The 19303-nt window shown below is 35.5% G+C and overlaps 1 protein-coding gene across 1 annotated transcript; it reads left to right on the top strand.

Annotated features, from left to right (window-relative positions):
- The first annotated feature begins 972 nt into the window (after positions 1 to 972).
- Positions 973 to 18946, top strand: ANXA1 (annexin A1). Its single transcript, XM_014848738.3, has 13 exons — positions 973 to 1488; positions 7824 to 7903; positions 7998 to 8106; positions 8636 to 8730; positions 9590 to 9703; positions 10559 to 10649; positions 12216 to 12295; positions 12485 to 12541; positions 14200 to 14293; positions 15145 to 15240; positions 16359 to 16417; positions 17819 to 17941; positions 18593 to 18946. The coding sequence occupies exons 2-13, from the start codon at positions 7838 to 7840 to the stop codon at positions 18647 to 18649; spliced, it is 1041 nt and encodes a 346-aa protein (XP_014704224.2). The 5' UTR covers positions 973 to 1488; positions 7824 to 7837; the 3' UTR covers positions 18650 to 18946.
- Positions 18947 to 19303: the final 357 nt, after the last annotated feature.

Here is a 19303-nt window from a genome sequence, read left to right on the forward strand (position 1 = left end):
AAGACAGTAGTTTCACTGATTTTTCTAAACTTGACATATACATATATATATATATATATATATATATATATATGTATACAATTACCTGAGATATCTATGAGGAAAATAGGAAAAAGAATAAACCACTAAAATGTAGCATAAACTGGGGCCAACATGATTGCATAGTAAAGTTCACCTGCTGCACGTCAGTGGCCCAGGCTCTGTGGATTTGGATCCCAGGCACAGACCTACAAGCCATGCTGTGGTGTTGTTCCAAGTACAAAAAATAGAGGAAGATTGGCACAGATGTTAGCTCACGGCCAATCTTCCTCACCAAAAAAAAAAAAAAAAAAAAGCAGTATAAACTGAACCATAATGCTATGAAAGTCCATAGTTATGCAGAGTTCAATGGAAACATCATAAAAATTTTTGTAAGTTTTCATGAAGAATAAAAATAAATCACCATTGAGCTACCAGAATAAATTTTCTTTCTTTGTATCAGGTGGGGAATTTTTTATGGTACCTGTTCCATAATAGCAGCTATCCCATTCATCTGTTCAATTTAGAGTTCTGATTTACTGTTCAACTACTCTACAATGTCAACGCTTATATTACACTTTGTTTATCTATAACTATTTATATATAACTGACTCTAAACAAAAGAATTAATGTAGATAGGCCTTTCTCTAATGCTAATACTTTTTTTGAATGTCATAATGATCATATTTCTGACATTAACTTTGTTTAAAATTTTGAGACAATCCAGAGCTTTATTTCTTTTATATTTCTTATTTATATCAACAAGCTATACTTGAGTACAAAAAGTCTTTTATTTTGAAGGTGGGAAAAACGATGGTTAAATACAAATAGAAAATTATTTAGCACTGCATAATGTTAAAATTTACCAATGTACCTCATTTCTCAATTGTCACAAGATTTCTAGTGGGTAGGTAACCTACATAATATTATCCCTATTTTTACAAAAGTTGAAACAGGTTCAGGGAAATTCAATATGTCCCCAGGGTCACATAGTCACAAGTGATGGGGCTGGGATTCAAACCGAAGGGGGATTTTTGCCTCTTTTGTTTTGTTTTGAAGTGTATATATTTTCCATTTCATAACTTGTTTAACTAAAAAAGTGTGCCAATCATTGGTATCAGGATTGGGGAGGATAGTACTGCGTACTTGAAAATCTGCTGCATTTTATCCCCTCTGGAAAAAACAGTGCTAACTAAAGAGGGGGAAAAAATCTGCCTTTCCCTTTCATTTCCTCTGTGCCGTCAGCTAAGAGTCGGTTGAGTGAGTAGTTTTGCAAGACTTGTTTCACTTTGTTTTGGCCAAGGCGGAGTCCTGTATTTCAAACAAAAGGCAGCCTGTTACTAACTTCTGGTTGCTAGGTGTGGCCTCCTTTCAAATTCTATAAAATCAGAAGCCCAAGGCTCCAGTTGTAGTGTGAAACCCTCAGAGAAGAACCTCTCCTCAGTTCTTTGGAAGACGGTGGAAAAAAATGTGAGTCTTGGTTTTCCTTTTAGTTAGTTTTGGTTGTTTTGAAAACTTTTCCCATCACAATGTTTAATGTTACTCCTTCTGTAGGATTTAAGGCTAGTTGTATTTGATATGGTTTGATACATCTTTCTGTAAGATTACATTGGGAATTTACATTTTGGAATCACAAATTGTAATGTTTTATTTAGTTAAGATAGACAATTTTAAAAATAATGGAAAGTTTGCTTAAGACTAGCTTATTTTACTGTTGGCGAGTTACCATGGAAAAGAAAGATTGTTTTCCTCCTCCAAGTTATGAGTTTCTTAGAGCTGTGAGTTTCCTCCATGGAAATCGTGGTGGATGGTGGGTGCTGGTGGGGGGCCAGGCCGGAAGAACAGACGTGCCCCAGAGGTGGGTTTCAGGGTGCTGTTTCAAAATAGCAGGGCTTACACAATTTATTTTCTTCTTTTGTAAGGAAAAGTAAATAGATTCAGACCTCATAGTGGTAATCATGCCCTTTGTAATTAACATTTTGAAATTAATGTTAAGTTTACTCATGCAGTGTAAACAAAGAGGATCCGCTTTTTAATCTTTTCATTTCAAGAGGGTGTGGCCACATTCTTTTTTCTGTAGTCTGTGTGTCATACACAGGATTTTCAAGTACTGGTTTGAAAACTTAAGGGGAAAGGAAATATTTCCTGGGTGGTATCGGATAAGTTATCCCTTTGGAATGCCAGTAGGGCCTTCTGAAAATTATTCTACTTAAGAGTATCTTGATCGTTGATTGAGATAATGGCCATAAAACTCTTTTGAAAAGCCCCAAGTGAATCTAAAGTAGCGTTTTTACTGGTGTTGGAAATATGTGCAATGGTAAGAGATTTTGAATCTGGCTATTGCTCATTACAAATGTTCCTTCAAGAATTTTTCTCTTAGCCCATTTTGAATGTTAAATTAAAAGCCCTAATATCTAATTTTTAATACTAGTTAATTAAGAAAGGTGTACTTATTTCTGGCCTTGTTTATGTCAAAAATTATGTATGGTTTTTGAAAACGTAATATTCCCCTCTGCCCGCAGAAATGCTTTTTTGGTAGCTGGAAGAGAAGGCATGTTGCAAAATGATTCAAATGTGGTAAAAAGCTGGTTTCTTAATTCTGAAATGGCCTCTTCTCCAGAAGTTGTTACTACCCTGGCCCCAGTCTCAACCACATCTGGCAGATAGTCTACATTTGACAGATGTTGACAAAAATAGTTAATAATAACATTAAGGAAACAGCTAATTTTTTGCTTATTAAATGTTTTTTCAATCAAAAGATCTGTAACGGTTGACTTCTGTATGTGATGATAGCTTGCTGAACTGGTTGTTCTTGACTCTCTCTAGACTCATTAATTTATGGCTTATATATAAAATCAGAGCTAAACCAGTGGAGCTATTAGTTTTCAGTTTTTGGAGTGAGTTTCTCTTTCTTTAAAATGGGATAGATTTTTATCAGAAAGATCAGAATAGATACAATTTATATAATACCTTCCTTCATTATGCTAATTGTCTCTACCTCCATCCACTTAAGGTGAAATTTAAGATTGGCAGTTCAGAGATGTGATGGATCTTAGACATTACTTATTCTAACGCTCATTTTTATAAATGAAGACCACCCCTGGAGAAGTTAAATGTTTTCTTGAGGTCATATAGTCAGTTAAAGAGAATCAAAATAGGGCTCAGAACTCTGATTTTCATTTTTATATCTCATTTTTATATCCTATAGTTGTGGGTAGAAAATACTTGTTAAATTAGTATAGATATGTTTCCTCCATAATTAGCACTGATGTGCTATTTATTCATTCAGTGATACTTAACATGCTAAACACCAGGCCTTCTGACAGGGATTGGAGGTACAGGATGAATAGACTAGCATTGCCCTCAGAGCATGCTGCTGGGGAACATAGATAAGAGAAAGTGTTGATACAGAATGGTAGGGGCTAGTGTAGGGGTAAACGCAGGATGCTGTGGGAGACCACAGAGTCATCCACCCCAGTGTTGAGTCAAAGAAGGCTTTCTGGAGGATGTCATGAGGTCCATGCGGAAGCTTCAAAGGGAAGTAGACAGGGAGGAGGAAACAGCATGGTAGGCAAAGGGAACACCCTATCCAGAGGCCTAAGGGCAGAGCATTCACGAGACTATCTTTCATAAAGTGGTTCTTCACAAGTCACACCGTTGTACAGTCTAATTGCCTTTTCTCGCATAGGTAGGTGTGGGAGGGACTTGTGAAATACACATTCAAGGAAAAAACTGAGCATCAGCCAAAGCATTGAAAAATAAACTCCCTAGGGCTGGGGTGAAACCTGCCACAGTGCCCTTGGGTTAACCATTAATGAATTTGCTTCTGAAGTACGAGCATTAAAAATAACATTGATCTTGAGTCTACAATGCTTTGGAATCAGAAGGAATGGATTTATGTATGCCTTGATGCTTGCCACTAATCTCTAGAACTGCCAGAAGACTACACTCTGTTTTCCAAGATAGAAAATGTGGGATAAAGATGTTGTCCTATGCAAGGATTAATTGCTGCTGCTATCATTGTAGAACTCTGATCGTTCTAGCTTGTCACCAGGAAGGCGTGATAAACCACAAAATTTGGCTTCCTCTGTTACAGCTTCTGGAAGTAGACTTTCATGAGGTTGACAGAGACAAATTACAATCTAAAAAAAATTAGGCTTTTCTTTTGTCATAATTTCAAACCCTCAGAAAAGTTGCAAAAATATTGCAAGAATTACTACATGCTTTTAACCCAGAATCCCCAATTGTCAGCATTTCACCACATTTGCTTTATATAGTTATTTTTTCTGTAATGTTTGAGAGAACACTGCAGGTATGATGTCCCTATGCCTCTAAATACTTCTGTGTATTTATATTAAAAAATAAAGAACACAACCACAGTGCAGTTTTGAAAAATCAGGAAATTAACTTTGATACAACAGCTTCAGTGTTCTCAAATTGTCGAGTTGGTACAATTGCTAATGTACCATTTCTGGAATACCTGGACCTTACAGCTTTCTCTCTAACATCTTGGACATAATTTTTATGCATATTTACCTTCTTTAATTTCTTGCTGCATAAGATGAAGAGAGCTCTCTTATGACATAAATATACAAAAAATGCTAATCCCTGGAAAAGCTACACATTCATCCACAGATAACCTGAGATTGGTAGGCAGTGCTTGTTCACAAAAAGATCATTTATTAGAAGAACTGTGGAATATTACTAATTTCCATATAGGTCAGCCTATGTATAAATAGCCAGTTTCATCTTCAAATTAGACGATGTTAAGGACCGTGCTAAACTTGGTTTTGGAGCTCTTTGGTAGCCAGATTAAATATATATTGAGCAAAGGTGAGTTAATAAAATAAAGTCTTAAATACTCAGCGCATGCTCTAAACATTGCAACTGAAAAGAAAGACAGAAAAAAAAAGACCTTTTGTGAACTCAAATTATTTAAACTATTTTTATTGACTGTACAATTCTATTTTCTAGACCAAATTATTCTTTAAATAGTAATAATATCTGACATTTGTAAAATGGTTGGCAGTCTATAAAACATTTGCATGCATTATTTATTTACAGTTAAGCAAGAGATCCTTCAAATTATTGAATGGGTTTTATCAAGTACAAAGTGCTAGTTTTCATGCGGAGGATAGATACTGAACAGACAGAATGGTTTAGCACTACAGTTTGGCCAAAAATATTTTTGCTGTGGTATTTGTAAGGTGTGTTGCAACCCTTGAGTTTCTGTTAATACATGCAGTTGACTCTGAGCCCTTAACTGGCAGTACATGATAAAATCTATTTCTTCTAGAGCAGTTCCTTACATCCTGCCACGATCCTTGTATCTTTAAGATTTACTAAGAGTTGGTAGATATAATTTGGCTGAACTGAGATTCCATTTTCCTCTAATTGCTTTCTGGAGGCAGGTTCTATTCAACCCCTTTTCTTTTCCAGGCCATGCTTTCAGACAAATTACTTCAGACTAAAATCTAGAACTCAGAGGCTATGTTACAAAGCTGTCTCTTCTGTGGACACTGTTGTGTCAAATAAATTATTCAACCCCTTTACTTTTGTTATTTTGTGTTATGTAATTAATAGAGCGATATCATTTTCCCAGGCTTTCTGAAGTTTATTTTTTTAAAGAAATTGGTGCATTTTATAGGCACTTTTTAGAAATGAAAAAAATGAGTGAAATACAGTAAAGTTTTCATAAAATTTACTTTGAAGTTATGAGACTCATTTTTAAAATTACACTTGACAATAGCCTTGATCTCTTATTTGATCTCCTTTGAAGTTTTTATTTTCTAATTAAAAAGAGTGAAATATTGGAACACGTATTTCTATAACTGATGGAAAAGTACTTTGCTAGGTGACCGATCATATCACTTATTTTGAGGATTCTACTTCATGAAGGGCATGGATGAGATGATAGAATGGAAAGTTCAAATCCCTGATAGCTCGCCAGAAATTGCTGGAAGTTTTGTGTGTGCCAATTAATCAATAGGAAGTGAAACTCCACATGCCAACAGAAACTGCACCAGATGATGACTGTAATGGAAACGAAAATCTTGCCCAAAATTGCACATCATGACTTTACCTTAGGAAACAACTTCAGATTTACCAATTGATGGGAGAAGAGATTGACTGCACAATATATTGGTTCTTCTCACAGATGACAGAATAGTAATTTGAACAATCCCCATGATAATTAAGTGGAGATATTTTCTGATTTGGGTATTATTTCCCTCATGTATTTAATCTCATTGACTTGGAACTGCAGTTCATTTCAGCAAGTGTGTGGTGAAATACTATGTCTGAACATGTTGTTAAGAAATCAGGTTATAGGCTTTACTCCCATGAGTCATTTAGCTTCATATCAAAAATTTAAAACTTTGGGTGCTTTCGTTCCCATCTCCTTCACATGTATTCATGAGCGTAGTCTCCAGAGGGATCAAAAAAGGGTACGGAGGGATAGATCAGACTAGACCCTGAGCATGGCCTCCTAAAAACACAGCCGGGACAAAAAGGATCATTGATGGTTTCTTTTATGGATAGAACAGTGAACACATTAATTTTTTTTAACATACTTCAGGTTTTAAAAATATGCATAGTTTATTACATAAAAATATTGTTAAACCATGATAGAAATTCAAGAAATTTTCTTTCAGATAAGAGTTTACCAAAAGAGGGCATACATGTTGCAATTGCACCTGGATGCTTCCTGTTAGAGCAAAGAACCTCATATAAAGTAATCCCTTTCTGGGTTTTTTGTGTTGAGTGGAAAAACAGGTAGGACTAGTATTTAGACAGCTCAAATAGGAAGAAATGTGAGGAGAACAATTACTGCAGATGCTGAAATAATTGTATACCAAGGAATGGAAAAGGAAATAATTATTCGGTGGAGAAATATCATCTGAATATCTTTTTATAGATAAAATTTTGAGTCTGAATCCACTCCTACAGATTGTCACAGATTATTTTCCTTATAAGTGTAAACATTATGCTCTTTCTCTAGCCTTTTCTTTTGTTCAGACTCTCATTAATCCTGCATAGATTCTCTAATGGCCTACTAAACGGTCTCTGTCTTCCATCTCGCCCATCTCTTAGCCATTCTCTATGGTACGGGATGAACGGTCTTTCTGAAATACAAGTGGAATCATGCCGCTTTCTTTTAAAAAATCCATTAATATTTTCCCAAAGCTTTGTGGATGCGTTTAAACTTCTTTGTTCTGGCTTCTGTCAACATTTCTTGCTCCAGTAAACTTCTTTCAACTTCCTCAATATAACAAGCTTCTCTCAGTTTTGTTGTCTTTAAATTCTCTCCCAGGTTAATCTCTAGTCTTCAAGAGAGGATCAGAGCAGCCAGCACCTCCTCTGAGAGATTTCCTTAACTTTTGTGTTTTCCTCCTGAGAGCACACACTAGCTTTAAGTTCTTTGAGGCAAAGGACGATATTTCAGTGTTTTTGTACCCTCAGTGCTTGACATATAGGGGGTGGTCTGTAAACGTAGAACAATGAAGTGAATCATCAGCTCCTCCCTTCAGCCTACATGCTTACTTGTAGAAATTTTCTGATCCCTAAACGTTAGGGCTGATATGCCAAGAAAGAGCCAACTTTCCAAGTGGAGGCTAGGGGCTTCTGTTCAAGGGTAAGACGTTCCTTTTAAAAAACTTACATCTAGGATTTTATTATGCTTCTAAGAGTAATCCTGGAAAGTAAGGTCAAGGTTACTCTACGTCTTGTGTATATGAGAGGGTGGAGTGGTGTATATCTGTGGTGGGTTTGTGTTTTGTAAAAGCATCTGCCTGTTTTATTTCCAGATACTTCTTTAAAAATGTCAATGGTATCAGCATTCCTCAAGCAGGCCTGGTTTATTGAAAATGAAGAGCAGGAATACATTGTAAGTCAAGTGACAATAAAATAACTTAGTTAAATATTAAAATAGAAACCAATATGAGTGAATAGGCATTAATTTCTTTCTCTCTCTTCCACAGAAAGCTGTGAAAGGATCCAAAGGTGGTCCTGGGTCAGCAGTGAGCCCCTATCCCAGCTTCAATCCGTCCTCGGATGTTGATGCCTTGCACAAAGCGATCACAGTGAAAGGTAATTAATTATGTCTTCCCAAAACAGTCTCTTCCTGGACATTTCAGAATGGCTGTTTGAATGGCTATTGGAAAACAGATATGTGCAATGCAAGGAGTCTGTTTTGTTTTGAAGATAAAAAGATTTACTTGTCAAATGAAGATTTATTTCCTTTCTCAGCACTCAGGAAATTTTAGTCAAATCAGTAGAATCTCTAGCGTTACAACAGATATCCCTACCAGCTCATTTCTAGCAGAAACTTGACGCTGAAATCAACACTTCTGCTCATAGGCTTTGAACTAGGATCAAACACTGCAAGACTGAGGACCAGGGAAAATTTCCTCTTCCATTCTCATTTGAATTAATGGAATGTCATCTGAAGTGCTTCCCTTTGACAGATAGCCTCACATCTCTAACCTGGCTGATATAATTTATATTTCTTAGTTTGCTAAGAATTTCATTTGGAGCATCTTGATAATGAATCATCCTATGTCAGTTATTGAGGATGAAGAGAATTGATTTTAAAAGCCTAGTGGTCCTTTACTTCCAGGTGTGGATGAAGCAACCATCATTGAGATTCTAACGAAGAGAAACAATGTGCAGCGTCAACAGATCAAAGCAGCATATCTCCAGGAAAAAGGAAAGGTAGGTTGGAGTGGTAAATTTAGATATTTAGTTTCAGTTATATTTATGTTTAAAAGTAGGTTTTGAAGCAGTTACCTAGGTCTTTGAATCTCTAACTGCTGTTTCCTATTACAACTAAGACTGGGATTACAGTATTTATTCACTTGGTTGCAATTTAATAAATTCTAGCAAATTTACTGGTTTCATACATTGGTCATCTTGGGTCTTTGCAGATGTTGTGTTCTGTATTGGAGACAAATCTTTAATGTGAATATAAACGTTAAGATTACTATTGGTGGTAAGGAATATGTTCTGATTAAAATGTATCTTCTGCTAAAGTTTAAGCTGAACTGTTTAAAGTCTAAATGTAAAGTTTATACATATAGTTCTACTTTAAAAGTAAACTTTATATTTTTTATACTAAATATGGTAGTTTTCTTAAGGAGTGCAAGTAAAAAACTATATAATGTCCCTATCTGATTATTGCGCTTATTTGAGTGGTACAAACATCAAAGATTGGAAAACATATTAATACATGATTTTAAAAGTATTATTACTACTGATACTGTTAATACACAGTCCCTTATCTTTTGAGCTTTGTGATGTCTTCCCTGTGTAAAAGAGTGAGAACCCTGTCCTTTAAGAAGTTATCAATAAATGCAGTAAAATTTCATTCGAATTTCTATAGATCTAAAAGGTAAAGATAAAATTCTAAATATTCAGTACTCTTGTATTTAAAGGGAAGGAGCTCTATAAGATGTTTGTTTTAGCAATTAGTAGTAAGAGTACCCACAGGTCAGGTCACACCACATTGCTGTATCACTTAGCGTGTTACTAATTAGAAGTCCTGATTCTAATCTCTGATTTCTAATCTCTTCAGCCCCTGGATGAAGCTCTGAAGAAAGCCCTTACAGGTCACCTGGAGGATGTTGCTTTGGCTCTATTAAAAACACCAGCCCGGTTTGATGCTGATGAACTCCGTGCTGCCATGAAGGTAGATCACCTGATTTAAGCTGTTGATAAATAAAAATTCAACCAAGCAAATTTAAAGATCTAATTAGCTTTATTCAACAATTCATGAATCAGGCAGCATCTCATCTAGTAAATAGAAAAGTGCCCCAAGGAGTTGTACAAAATGGAAGGTATTTATAGGCAGAAACTGGGAGGGACAAAAAAGTTATTAACAAGAGAGAAGAAAGGATTGTCTCAGACAAGGTCCCCTTTCTTTGTGGGGAGAGTGGCAGGGGTTTTATGAGGCAGATTACCTCACTAGCATAGATCAGGAATTTCCAGGCTGATCAGTTTAAGGTCACATTCCTGGAAGAGGTTGAAACTGCAATTAAGTGTTGGTTTGCTGTCTGGGGGCAAGTGACTCCACCCTGGGCCTGTTGCTTTTTTTTTCTTTTTTCTTTTTAACAAAACAAACTTCCTTCCTCAAGAGAAGGTATAGGTCAAGTCCACATACACCTCCTATGGTATCCTCAACATCTAGTACATGGCCTGTCAATCAATGGAAATAAAGTGAATAAATTAATTAATAGATAGATGAATGAACAAATGTTGGCGTTAACGACTGTGTTATTTCTACTTTCCTAATGATGTCACTGAAGGACTTTTAAACTTACTTTTTAAACTTTTGTCCAAAATACTAGCTTTAAATCCATTTTGTTTTTAAAGCAATATAATAGATAGAGCTTATTGCAATTATTAAATATTGTGGATATTTACTAAATACTGTGGGAAATTGACTAAGTTCCAGATTCAAACAAATTTTGGGACACAAAAAACTAGTTGGTGCTCTTGAATGAAGATTTTCGTACATTTTTTCTTCTCATCTTTTTCAATTCAGGGCCTTGGAACTGATGAAGACACTCTGATTGAAATTTTGACATCAAGAACTAACAAAGAAATTAGGGAAATTAACAGAGTCTATAGAGAAGGTAAGTTTTCATGTCCAACAGTCCAAGGGCCTTAGCTGGAAAGGAAATCTGATATACTTTTCTTAAAATTGAATGTGGATGTTAATTATGGAGGCTTTGGAAACTCTCTATATTAAAATGTATCTTCATTGTTGGGTACGTGTCTACCACACGCACACACCGTTCCTAGACAGCATTCCAGCTGCTGATCAGGGAGATGATGTCCCAGCCCTCATCAAGCTTGCACTTAAAAGAAAATGTCCCTCCAGGACAAATGGCCACACAGTATCGTAATGGAAAAGTCAATTGAAAGCATCAAATTTAAAGAATTTTCTAAAAACATTTCCTATTATTCTGATATTTATTTCATAGAAATGTCCTGTTGTCTTTTATTTTGAAAAGATAACAAAAGAATAAAAATCTCCAAACAAAATATTCTCCATTTGTCCTTGAAAAGGTAAAGAACTAGGTGCTTATAATCTTCTGCTGGAAACTAAGTTTACCATTATGAACATAAATGGCGACTTATTCTTTATCTCTAATTAGGTCGTGGGGATGATAGACCAGCCATGGCTCACCTTATCTACTCAGTGAAACATCTCCTTTAAATGATATGATCAACACTGTAGAGAGAGATGCAACTGGGTCCTGGGCAGTACTGGGTCTTTTGCTATTTTTCTTTTCTAATTTCTTGAGCCCCCAGCTTTACTGGTTTATGATGATGTGACCTCATAAAGGATCTTTCTGCTTCATTTTCACACCAAGCACAGAACGCAACAGCCCTTGCATATTGTTTTCAGAGGAATTTCAAAGAAATCAGAATAAGGAAGCTTCTAACCTCATTTTCTGCAATTCTTATCTCAGTAGGAATATTTATCTTAGATCCATTTATCAGTGATAATAATCAAGAATGGCATTATTATTAGTTTTTTGTTTGATAAGACAGCTGGGTTAAAGTCCTATTTCTCTATTACATCCAAGATATAGTCCAATGATAGCTTATTAAATTGCCCTGTCTTCTAGTCAAATATAAATTCAATTAATTTTTTTCTAATTGAGCATTATTTTGCACAGTTAAGGAAGGGTGTTTAGATAAAGAAAAGTTTTAAATCTATATCTATATGTACGTACACATATATGCACATAATTAAACTATACTATATACAATATATTTATAGTTTTTAAAGTAAATCATCCATGTTCAAGCAAGTGCCTCTGGTTTATTTTCTTAAATGTCTTCTATTCATCTCCTTGCTTAAATTCTGACATGTATTTTTTCAGAATTAATTAATAATGTATACTTATGCAATCTATCCTGCTAGCAAAATCTTTAAGACTGTAGATTTTCATTCACAGTATTATTTAAATTGCTCTCATTGCCCTATAGGAAATAAATTTGATGATCTAAAATTTTACTTGCTCTGAATTCTCTATTTTTATTTAAAAAACCATATTTGAAATATGTCCTGTAAGTCATTGAACATTTGGCTTTGCAAATTGTGAGCCAATATAGAGATGTCAGAAATTATTTTTATCACCATTATTTATCACTAGTTTACTACAGAATATGCTTTTCTTCTTTCTCAGAACTGAAGAGAGATCTGGCTAAAGACATCACCTCAGACACATCTGGAGATTTCCAGAAGGCTTTGCTTTCTCTTGCTAAGGTATAACTCAGTTCAGGAGATGCCTCTTCTTTTGTGAAGAGTAAACTCTTAGATTTCATCTCTCTCTAGAAATGAGCAATTGACTCTCTTTTTCTCCGAGGATATTATTCATCTGATTTTAAAGGAATTAGGTAAATCATCTGATTACATATAAGAAAACAACTTACAAGAGAATGGAATTTTTTTCAGGGTGACCGATCTGAGGATTTTGGCGTGAATGATGACTTGGCTGATTCAGATGCCAGGGTAAGTGAGTGCTTACAAATGCTCCTGGATCAACCTACCTACCTCACATAAGTCCTACCTTAGGTGAGGTTGTCACTTGATGGCCTCCACAGGAAAGCGAATCTGAGAGCCTCCTTGATGCCAATGGCACTTCATATTCATTCTCTGAGTGATGCACACTGTCCTGTACTTAAACAGCCCAAGAAAGAAAAATGTGGTCTTCATCTTTTCCATATTTCTTATTCCATCTCCTTATTCCATTTCCATCTCCATATTCATAAAGCCAGAGAGCACTGAAAGAGAACAATGAGAATTTGATTTGTCATTCCCAAGAACTGTCTGATTGAGAAAAGTCCAAATTTTTATTTTACCAGATATAAGATAAGGAAAAGTAATTTTTTATTAAGTGAAGTAGAAAGAGTAAGCACATCTAACATTGTTTTAACAGTGAACATTGGAACAGTTTATACATGTAAGTTTATATTGTGAAAATACTATGGCAGTGATATCATTATTTAAAAAATTATGATAACATTTGTATACTTTTAAGTATATTGTTACATATTGTTTCAGTGAGGTTGCTGGTTATTTATACACTGAGCCATTGGCAAAGTTAGAAAAATCCTGCCATTTTAGGGCCTGGAATTGCTGTTAAAAAAAAAATGGCAACTATTATTTGCATATGCCTTCCTCATGGGGGATAGTGTTCTTTTTATAAATTCATCACAGTGCGTCAGTAAGGATGGAAATGTATTTGTCCATCCCCACTCCCTTCACTGTACCACTATATTATCTTGCACATAATAGGCACTCATTAAGTATTTGTCGAATAAATGCATACATGTCAGATCAGTTTGCTTGAAAAGCCCAAAATAACTTCTTATGTCCATTGGAAGTTTGACCATTTTAATAGAAATTGTGCAAGCATATCAAAAAATAAAAGTTAGTATTTGAATAATTGCCCATAATAAAATTATTCTTATTTGCTTGCGATATTTCTGAATTTGCTTTCCATCTGAAGACTCTCTGGGCTCTTAGATGTGTATTTATGGCATCTCCATGGATTAGTGTGACCCAGGAGGATGATGGTAATTAACATTTCAAAGTTAACAGAGCCTGCTTGTGACAACAAGTCAGGGATTATCTTTTTCATTTACGGAAGAGGGAAATCTGGAGTTTAATAAGGTTAAATTATTTATATAAGGTTACAGAGCTATTAAGTTGTGGAGTCAGAATTGGTTGCAGAGTCAGAATTTGAATCCACAAATTCTAAGATCAAAATTTAAGATCTAGGTTATGGTTGAATTATTGATTTATTAGTACTATTTGCTGATAATTACTTTGAACAATTAAGATTAAAAAAATTCTTTTTTTTAGAGAGCCCCTTGGAGTTGTCTTGATGTAGAGCATATTCTTGAAGCAATTTAATTCAGCATACAATTATTCTGCAAACATATATTCAGTCTCCAGTGTTGGTGAGGCAGCTCGAGAGATACTGTGGAAGATACAAACAAAACAAGGTCCCTATCTCTGAGGAACTTGCATCCTTAGCATTGCCTGCTGTGATCGTATTTGACACAAAGCAGTTGCCTAGAAAGAACATCTCTGAAGAGATCTAACATTCTCGTGCAGCTATCAAGTCAGTAGATAGTCAAGTGATTATTTTTGTGTTTTGACAGGCTTTATACGAAGCAGGAGAAAGGAGAAAAGGGACAGATGTGAACGTGTTCAATACCATTCTGACCACCAGAAGCTATCCTCATCTGCGCAGAGGTAAGAAGAAAGACAAAGGTTTCCTGGAAACTGGTTATGGAAAGTGCAAATTGTTTTTGCTACAAATAAGAAAAAGGAAAGCGAGAAGTCTTAATCAGCGTCATCCTGTACCAGATGGATGTAGCACTCCTGACTCTTTGTTGCTATTGGTGCATTTATGCAACTTTGTATAGCCATCATGTTAGAGTATTGGAAACACATTTTGTGACTTGGGCACGTAGAACATTATTTCATTATTTTCACTACTTCTGTTCCCCTCAAATATCTGGAATAGGTGTGACAAAATATCTAACACATCAAACCAAATTGCAATGAAGAAAACAAAAAGGCTAAGTAAAGAAAAGAGCGTATAGATGATCCTGAAACAAAAACCAAAGAGTTCTTACCTCTGAGCACAAGATTTAGTTCTGAGCCTCCTGGAAGCCAAGGCAAAGCGAAAGTGGAGATCGTTACCTAAAGTTCATTACCTTATAATGTCACACTGATTTCTAATGTTAAAATTAAGGGAAATTTACCACCCAGATCTTTATCTAAGGGAAGATCCATTTGCTGTGGCACTTAGCTCTGATGAAGTAAGTGTCATGGTTGTCAATCACATGCCATTTCTAATAAATGTCAACACTTGCAAAAATTTCCCCCAAAATATACCGGAGCACCAAAATAGTCATGTCAGTTACATTCCTACGGGAAGATGAAGCATACAAACTGTGCTCAGCTGAGTAATGAGCTTTAAAATGTGTTTTGAAGTTCAGTCACCCCAAGGAATACTTTGAGTCAGTTGCCTGATTTTCCTAATGTTTGCTAGAGAATAGAATGTTTTGTACATCTCTTAGTTTAAATTTAATATTCAGTGTTTCAGATGTACACCAAGTACAGTAAGCATGACATGAACAAAGTTCTGGACCTGGAGATGAAGGGGGACGTCGAGAACTGCTTCACAGCTATTGGTATGTGGTCCCCGAGGGGAAGAGTTCTCCAAGTTGAATGTGCATTGTCAATGCTGTCCCGTAATTTATAAAACAAAATAAAACCAAACAAAAAGCAAAAAAACCCCTCAAATATAGTTCATCTGTGTTTCAGATTGTGGTAACATGTAAGATAATGGCAATGAAAACTTAGATAGAGGTATACAATGACTTTCTTAATAATAGCAGATATTATTTCCTTTTTCAAAAAGACAGGCAGGTGGAAAATAATTACTGAGCACTTACTTATGCCAAGCGATGCACCAGGCAGGAGAAAGGTCAGAACAGTCAGTAAGAGCAGAGGATTTGGAATTAGATAAATGCAGATTCAAATCCTGCTCTGTCACTTGCTAATTTAATAATCTTGGACAAGTCCAGAGGGTTTGATTCTGTAGGTCTCCGGGAGCTGCTAAAAAGGTCTTCAGAAGGAAAAGGTTTTAAAGTTCTGCCATGTTATTCGGATGACCAGTCAGAGCTGGGAACCTGCATTCTAGAGCTGTGTTTGTCCAACATTACTGTGTCCACGAATCCCCTGGAGAGCTTGTTAAAATGCAGATTCTGATTCAGTAGGTCGGGGGTGGCCTGGGACTCTGCATTTCTGACAAGCTCCCAGTTGATGCCAATTCGTTGGTCCATGGATCGCACTTTGAGTAGCAAGGTAGAGACTCATACTAATTGACACATCTGTTAGTATTTTATTTGGCAGCTGCCTTACATTTAAAGAAAATCGTACTCCACTTTTTTTTAAAATTTTTTTATTATAACATGAGAAAAGTTTATTGTATGCCCACTTGGCCCTTAGCACCCACTGGTTTCCCCATGCCCAAGAAGAGTGTACTCAGAATAGCATGAACTACTGAAATTGCTATTGGATGGATTTAGGATAGTAGGAGACAGGTGATGTTATCAGGGGAAAGAATTTTCAAAACTACCATCTACAGAATAGCTTCCTATAAACCAAATAGCTTATACTGGGAGGAAGGTAAGGAACAGGAGTGGAGAATAGAATCTTGCAGGCAAAACTGTATTTCTTATTTCTTTCATCTGCGTCTTTCTTCTTTTGTGGTAAATATGTCAACTAAAATGTGCCTCTCTTGCAGTGAAGTGTGCGACAAGCAAACCAATGTTCTTTGCTGAGAAGCTTCATAACGCCATGAAGGTAACATTCTACTTATATGCTTTGCTTGGGGGCAAAACTATTGTTTGTGAAGAGAACAGAAAAGCTCATATTGTTTGAAAATCACGCATTTTACTATCTTCCCATTAAAAAGAATTGTTCCATCCAATGCAAGTGGTAATACACTTCCCTGTTGGAATAAAATTCTGTTAGATTTGTTGTGTCTTTTTATAGGTAAGATAGTAAGGTGAGCTTGTAAGTAATTTGTGGGGTACTCTTGATGTGCATAAAACTTCAGTCAGCAGAGGGAGGGTTATTACTTTTGCTTTTAATGAGTGATTTTAGTAACCTACTTCTGCTAAGGTTGAGTTTTACCATCTCTCCCTTTCTAAGTTTCACTTGTATTTTTTATTATTTGGTCTTCCACGCCATGGATTAGTATGTCATTCTAAGACTTTAAAATGTCATTCTAAGATTACTGAAGTATTAAGACGCATCTGAGCCACTTCAACCCCTTCCCTTTACCTTTATTCTCTAGCCTGCATCATATTATATAGGATGTGAACTGTATACTTGCATTGAGAAAAGTTATTAAGCTGTCTCTTTTTTTTCCTTTGCAAATCCAAAATAAGGAAGTCTTTAGAGAGAGAGAGATCTAATCATGCAATTAACAGGAAAGAGGTCTTATGCAATGATAGAGATTGTACCATTAAGTAGCAGGCAGTGCAGTCCCTGACCCCACGCCTGCTGTTATCTAGTGGGGTAATTAGATGGGTAATGATGGAAACCTCGTGTTGTAGAAGAGCAGAATAGGGACCTGTGCCCCTGACTTTGGAAATCGATGTAGCCGTGCTATCAGCCAAAGTGAGACCTGATATCTGAATAGGAATTAGCCAGGTGAGAGGAGGGGTGGAAGAGATGGAGGGATAAAACAAGCCTGGTCCAGCAAGAGGAGGTAGCATGACCCTTTAAAAATAATAAATAAAGAGTGGTGGTGCATGGGGGAAGAAAAGGTTGTAGAATTAGGCAGGGCATTGTAAGCCCAGATAAAATGATTGGTTTTCCTCCTAAAAGCAACAGAAACCATTGAAGGGCCTTAAATAGATAAATTAGATGATCAGATTTGTAATTTAGAAAGTTCGCTTATTTGTAATTATTGAATAATTTAGAAAGAGGAAAGACTAGACAGTAGAAGACCAATTAGGAGTTTGTAGAAGCTCTTACCTACAGCTAATGTAGCAGTTGGGTTCTTGTCATTTTATTACCACTTGCGTAAAGTGCATTCGTGTGCGCATGTGTGTGTATTCCACTGTGGAGATAATTTCTCCATGGAAACTACGTAGGTGAGCAAAAGAGCTTCACATTCAAACCTATATCCTGCTTTATTAAGAGTATGTTTCTGGATATGAGAGACACTTACCATCATTTATTTGTTCTGGACAGGGTGCTGGAACTCGTGATAAGATATTGATCAGGATTATGGTGTCCCGTTCTGAAGTCGACATGAATGATATCAAAGCATGCTATCAGAAGTTGTATGGTATCTCACTCTGCCAAGCCATCCTGGTATGTTGTGATTTTCATAACGTTACCCCCACAAATGGCTATCCTTTTTGCAACTTCTTCAAAGAGAAAGGCTGACTTACCATATCTATAAATTTTGTGTGTAAGATTAGTTTGTTATATTAAGATACATAATTTATAAGTAAATTGAACTTTCACTGGTAAAATTTACCAGTGAGTTCTGTAGTGAAAAACTACACAAATTTTCTAGCAGTCTTGGAAATATTGTTTCCCATACATATATTTAGCAACCAAAATATTTCAGTAGAGAAATATTGATAATATTTAGTAGAGAAATATTAATAAATAACTGAGTTATTTGTATCAAACATTGATCAGAGGATTAGGAACTTATTATTCTAAGTTTCTCCTTAATTTTTTTATACACAAAATGTATAAAATGCGTGTTCAAGTTATCTTGTTATAACGTTAAAAAATAATTGATGAACAAATATCAGTTATCAGCTATATTAATTATATTCTTTAATCTAATAAATGATATTCTTATCAAAGATTCTAGATAATTGAGGTAGTGTGATGTATGTACTACAACTGTTAATCTACCACTACAAAAATTCTTCTATAATTAAAAATACCTTATGTTGATTAATGGCTTCAGGTGGGATTAAGCCTACTCTATGTTTTAATCAACAGGATGAAACCAAGGGAGATTACGAAAAGATCCTGGTGGCTCTCTGTGGAAGAGACTAAACGTTCCTTTCACGCTCTCAAGCATTTTCATCAGAAGACTTTTTAAGCCTATCTTTTCATTCCATATCGTAGACAAATAAGAAAGTTCTTCAACAGGATTATAGTCTAGCTAACTTCTTTCTAGAAAAAATTGCCTATAAATCACTTTTATATCACGATTCTGTATGATAGAGATAAGTTTTTTTTTAAAAAAATATACTTACCCCAAACTATCAAACCCCATAAACAGGTTGTTCTGGTACTATTAGCTGCGAAAGATGTCTGTGTAGCAGAAAATAAAATGATTTTATAAGACAATTGGTGTGTCATTGGTTCTTCTATTCTGATTTTCTTTGGTGTGTAATGCAGTGGTTTAATTTGGTATCAAGGGATAGGAGCCTGAATCCTAAATTATAATCATTTAATGAGACAGATTTTCCGTATTAAATTAAAGAAAATATTCACAGAGTTAGAAAATGGGCTCCATACATTTTATCATCTGGGTACAGATTATTGAAAGAGTGTTTCTGTATAATAATGGATTTATTGCATCAGCATTGTAACCACTGGACACTCTGCTATATTTCATGAACCAGTATAAGGATGAAATGGCAACAGCAATAAAAATTGCTCTCTTTTTTAAAAAATGATAGTTGCATGTTTAGTTTTCTAAGA

Source organism: Equus asinus, chromosome 23, assembly GCF_041296235.1.
Source record: "Equus asinus isolate D_3611 breed Donkey chromosome 23, EquAss-T2T_v2, whole genome shotgun sequence".
Taxonomy (NCBI): Eukaryota; Metazoa; Chordata; class Mammalia; order Perissodactyla; family Equidae; genus Equus; species Equus asinus.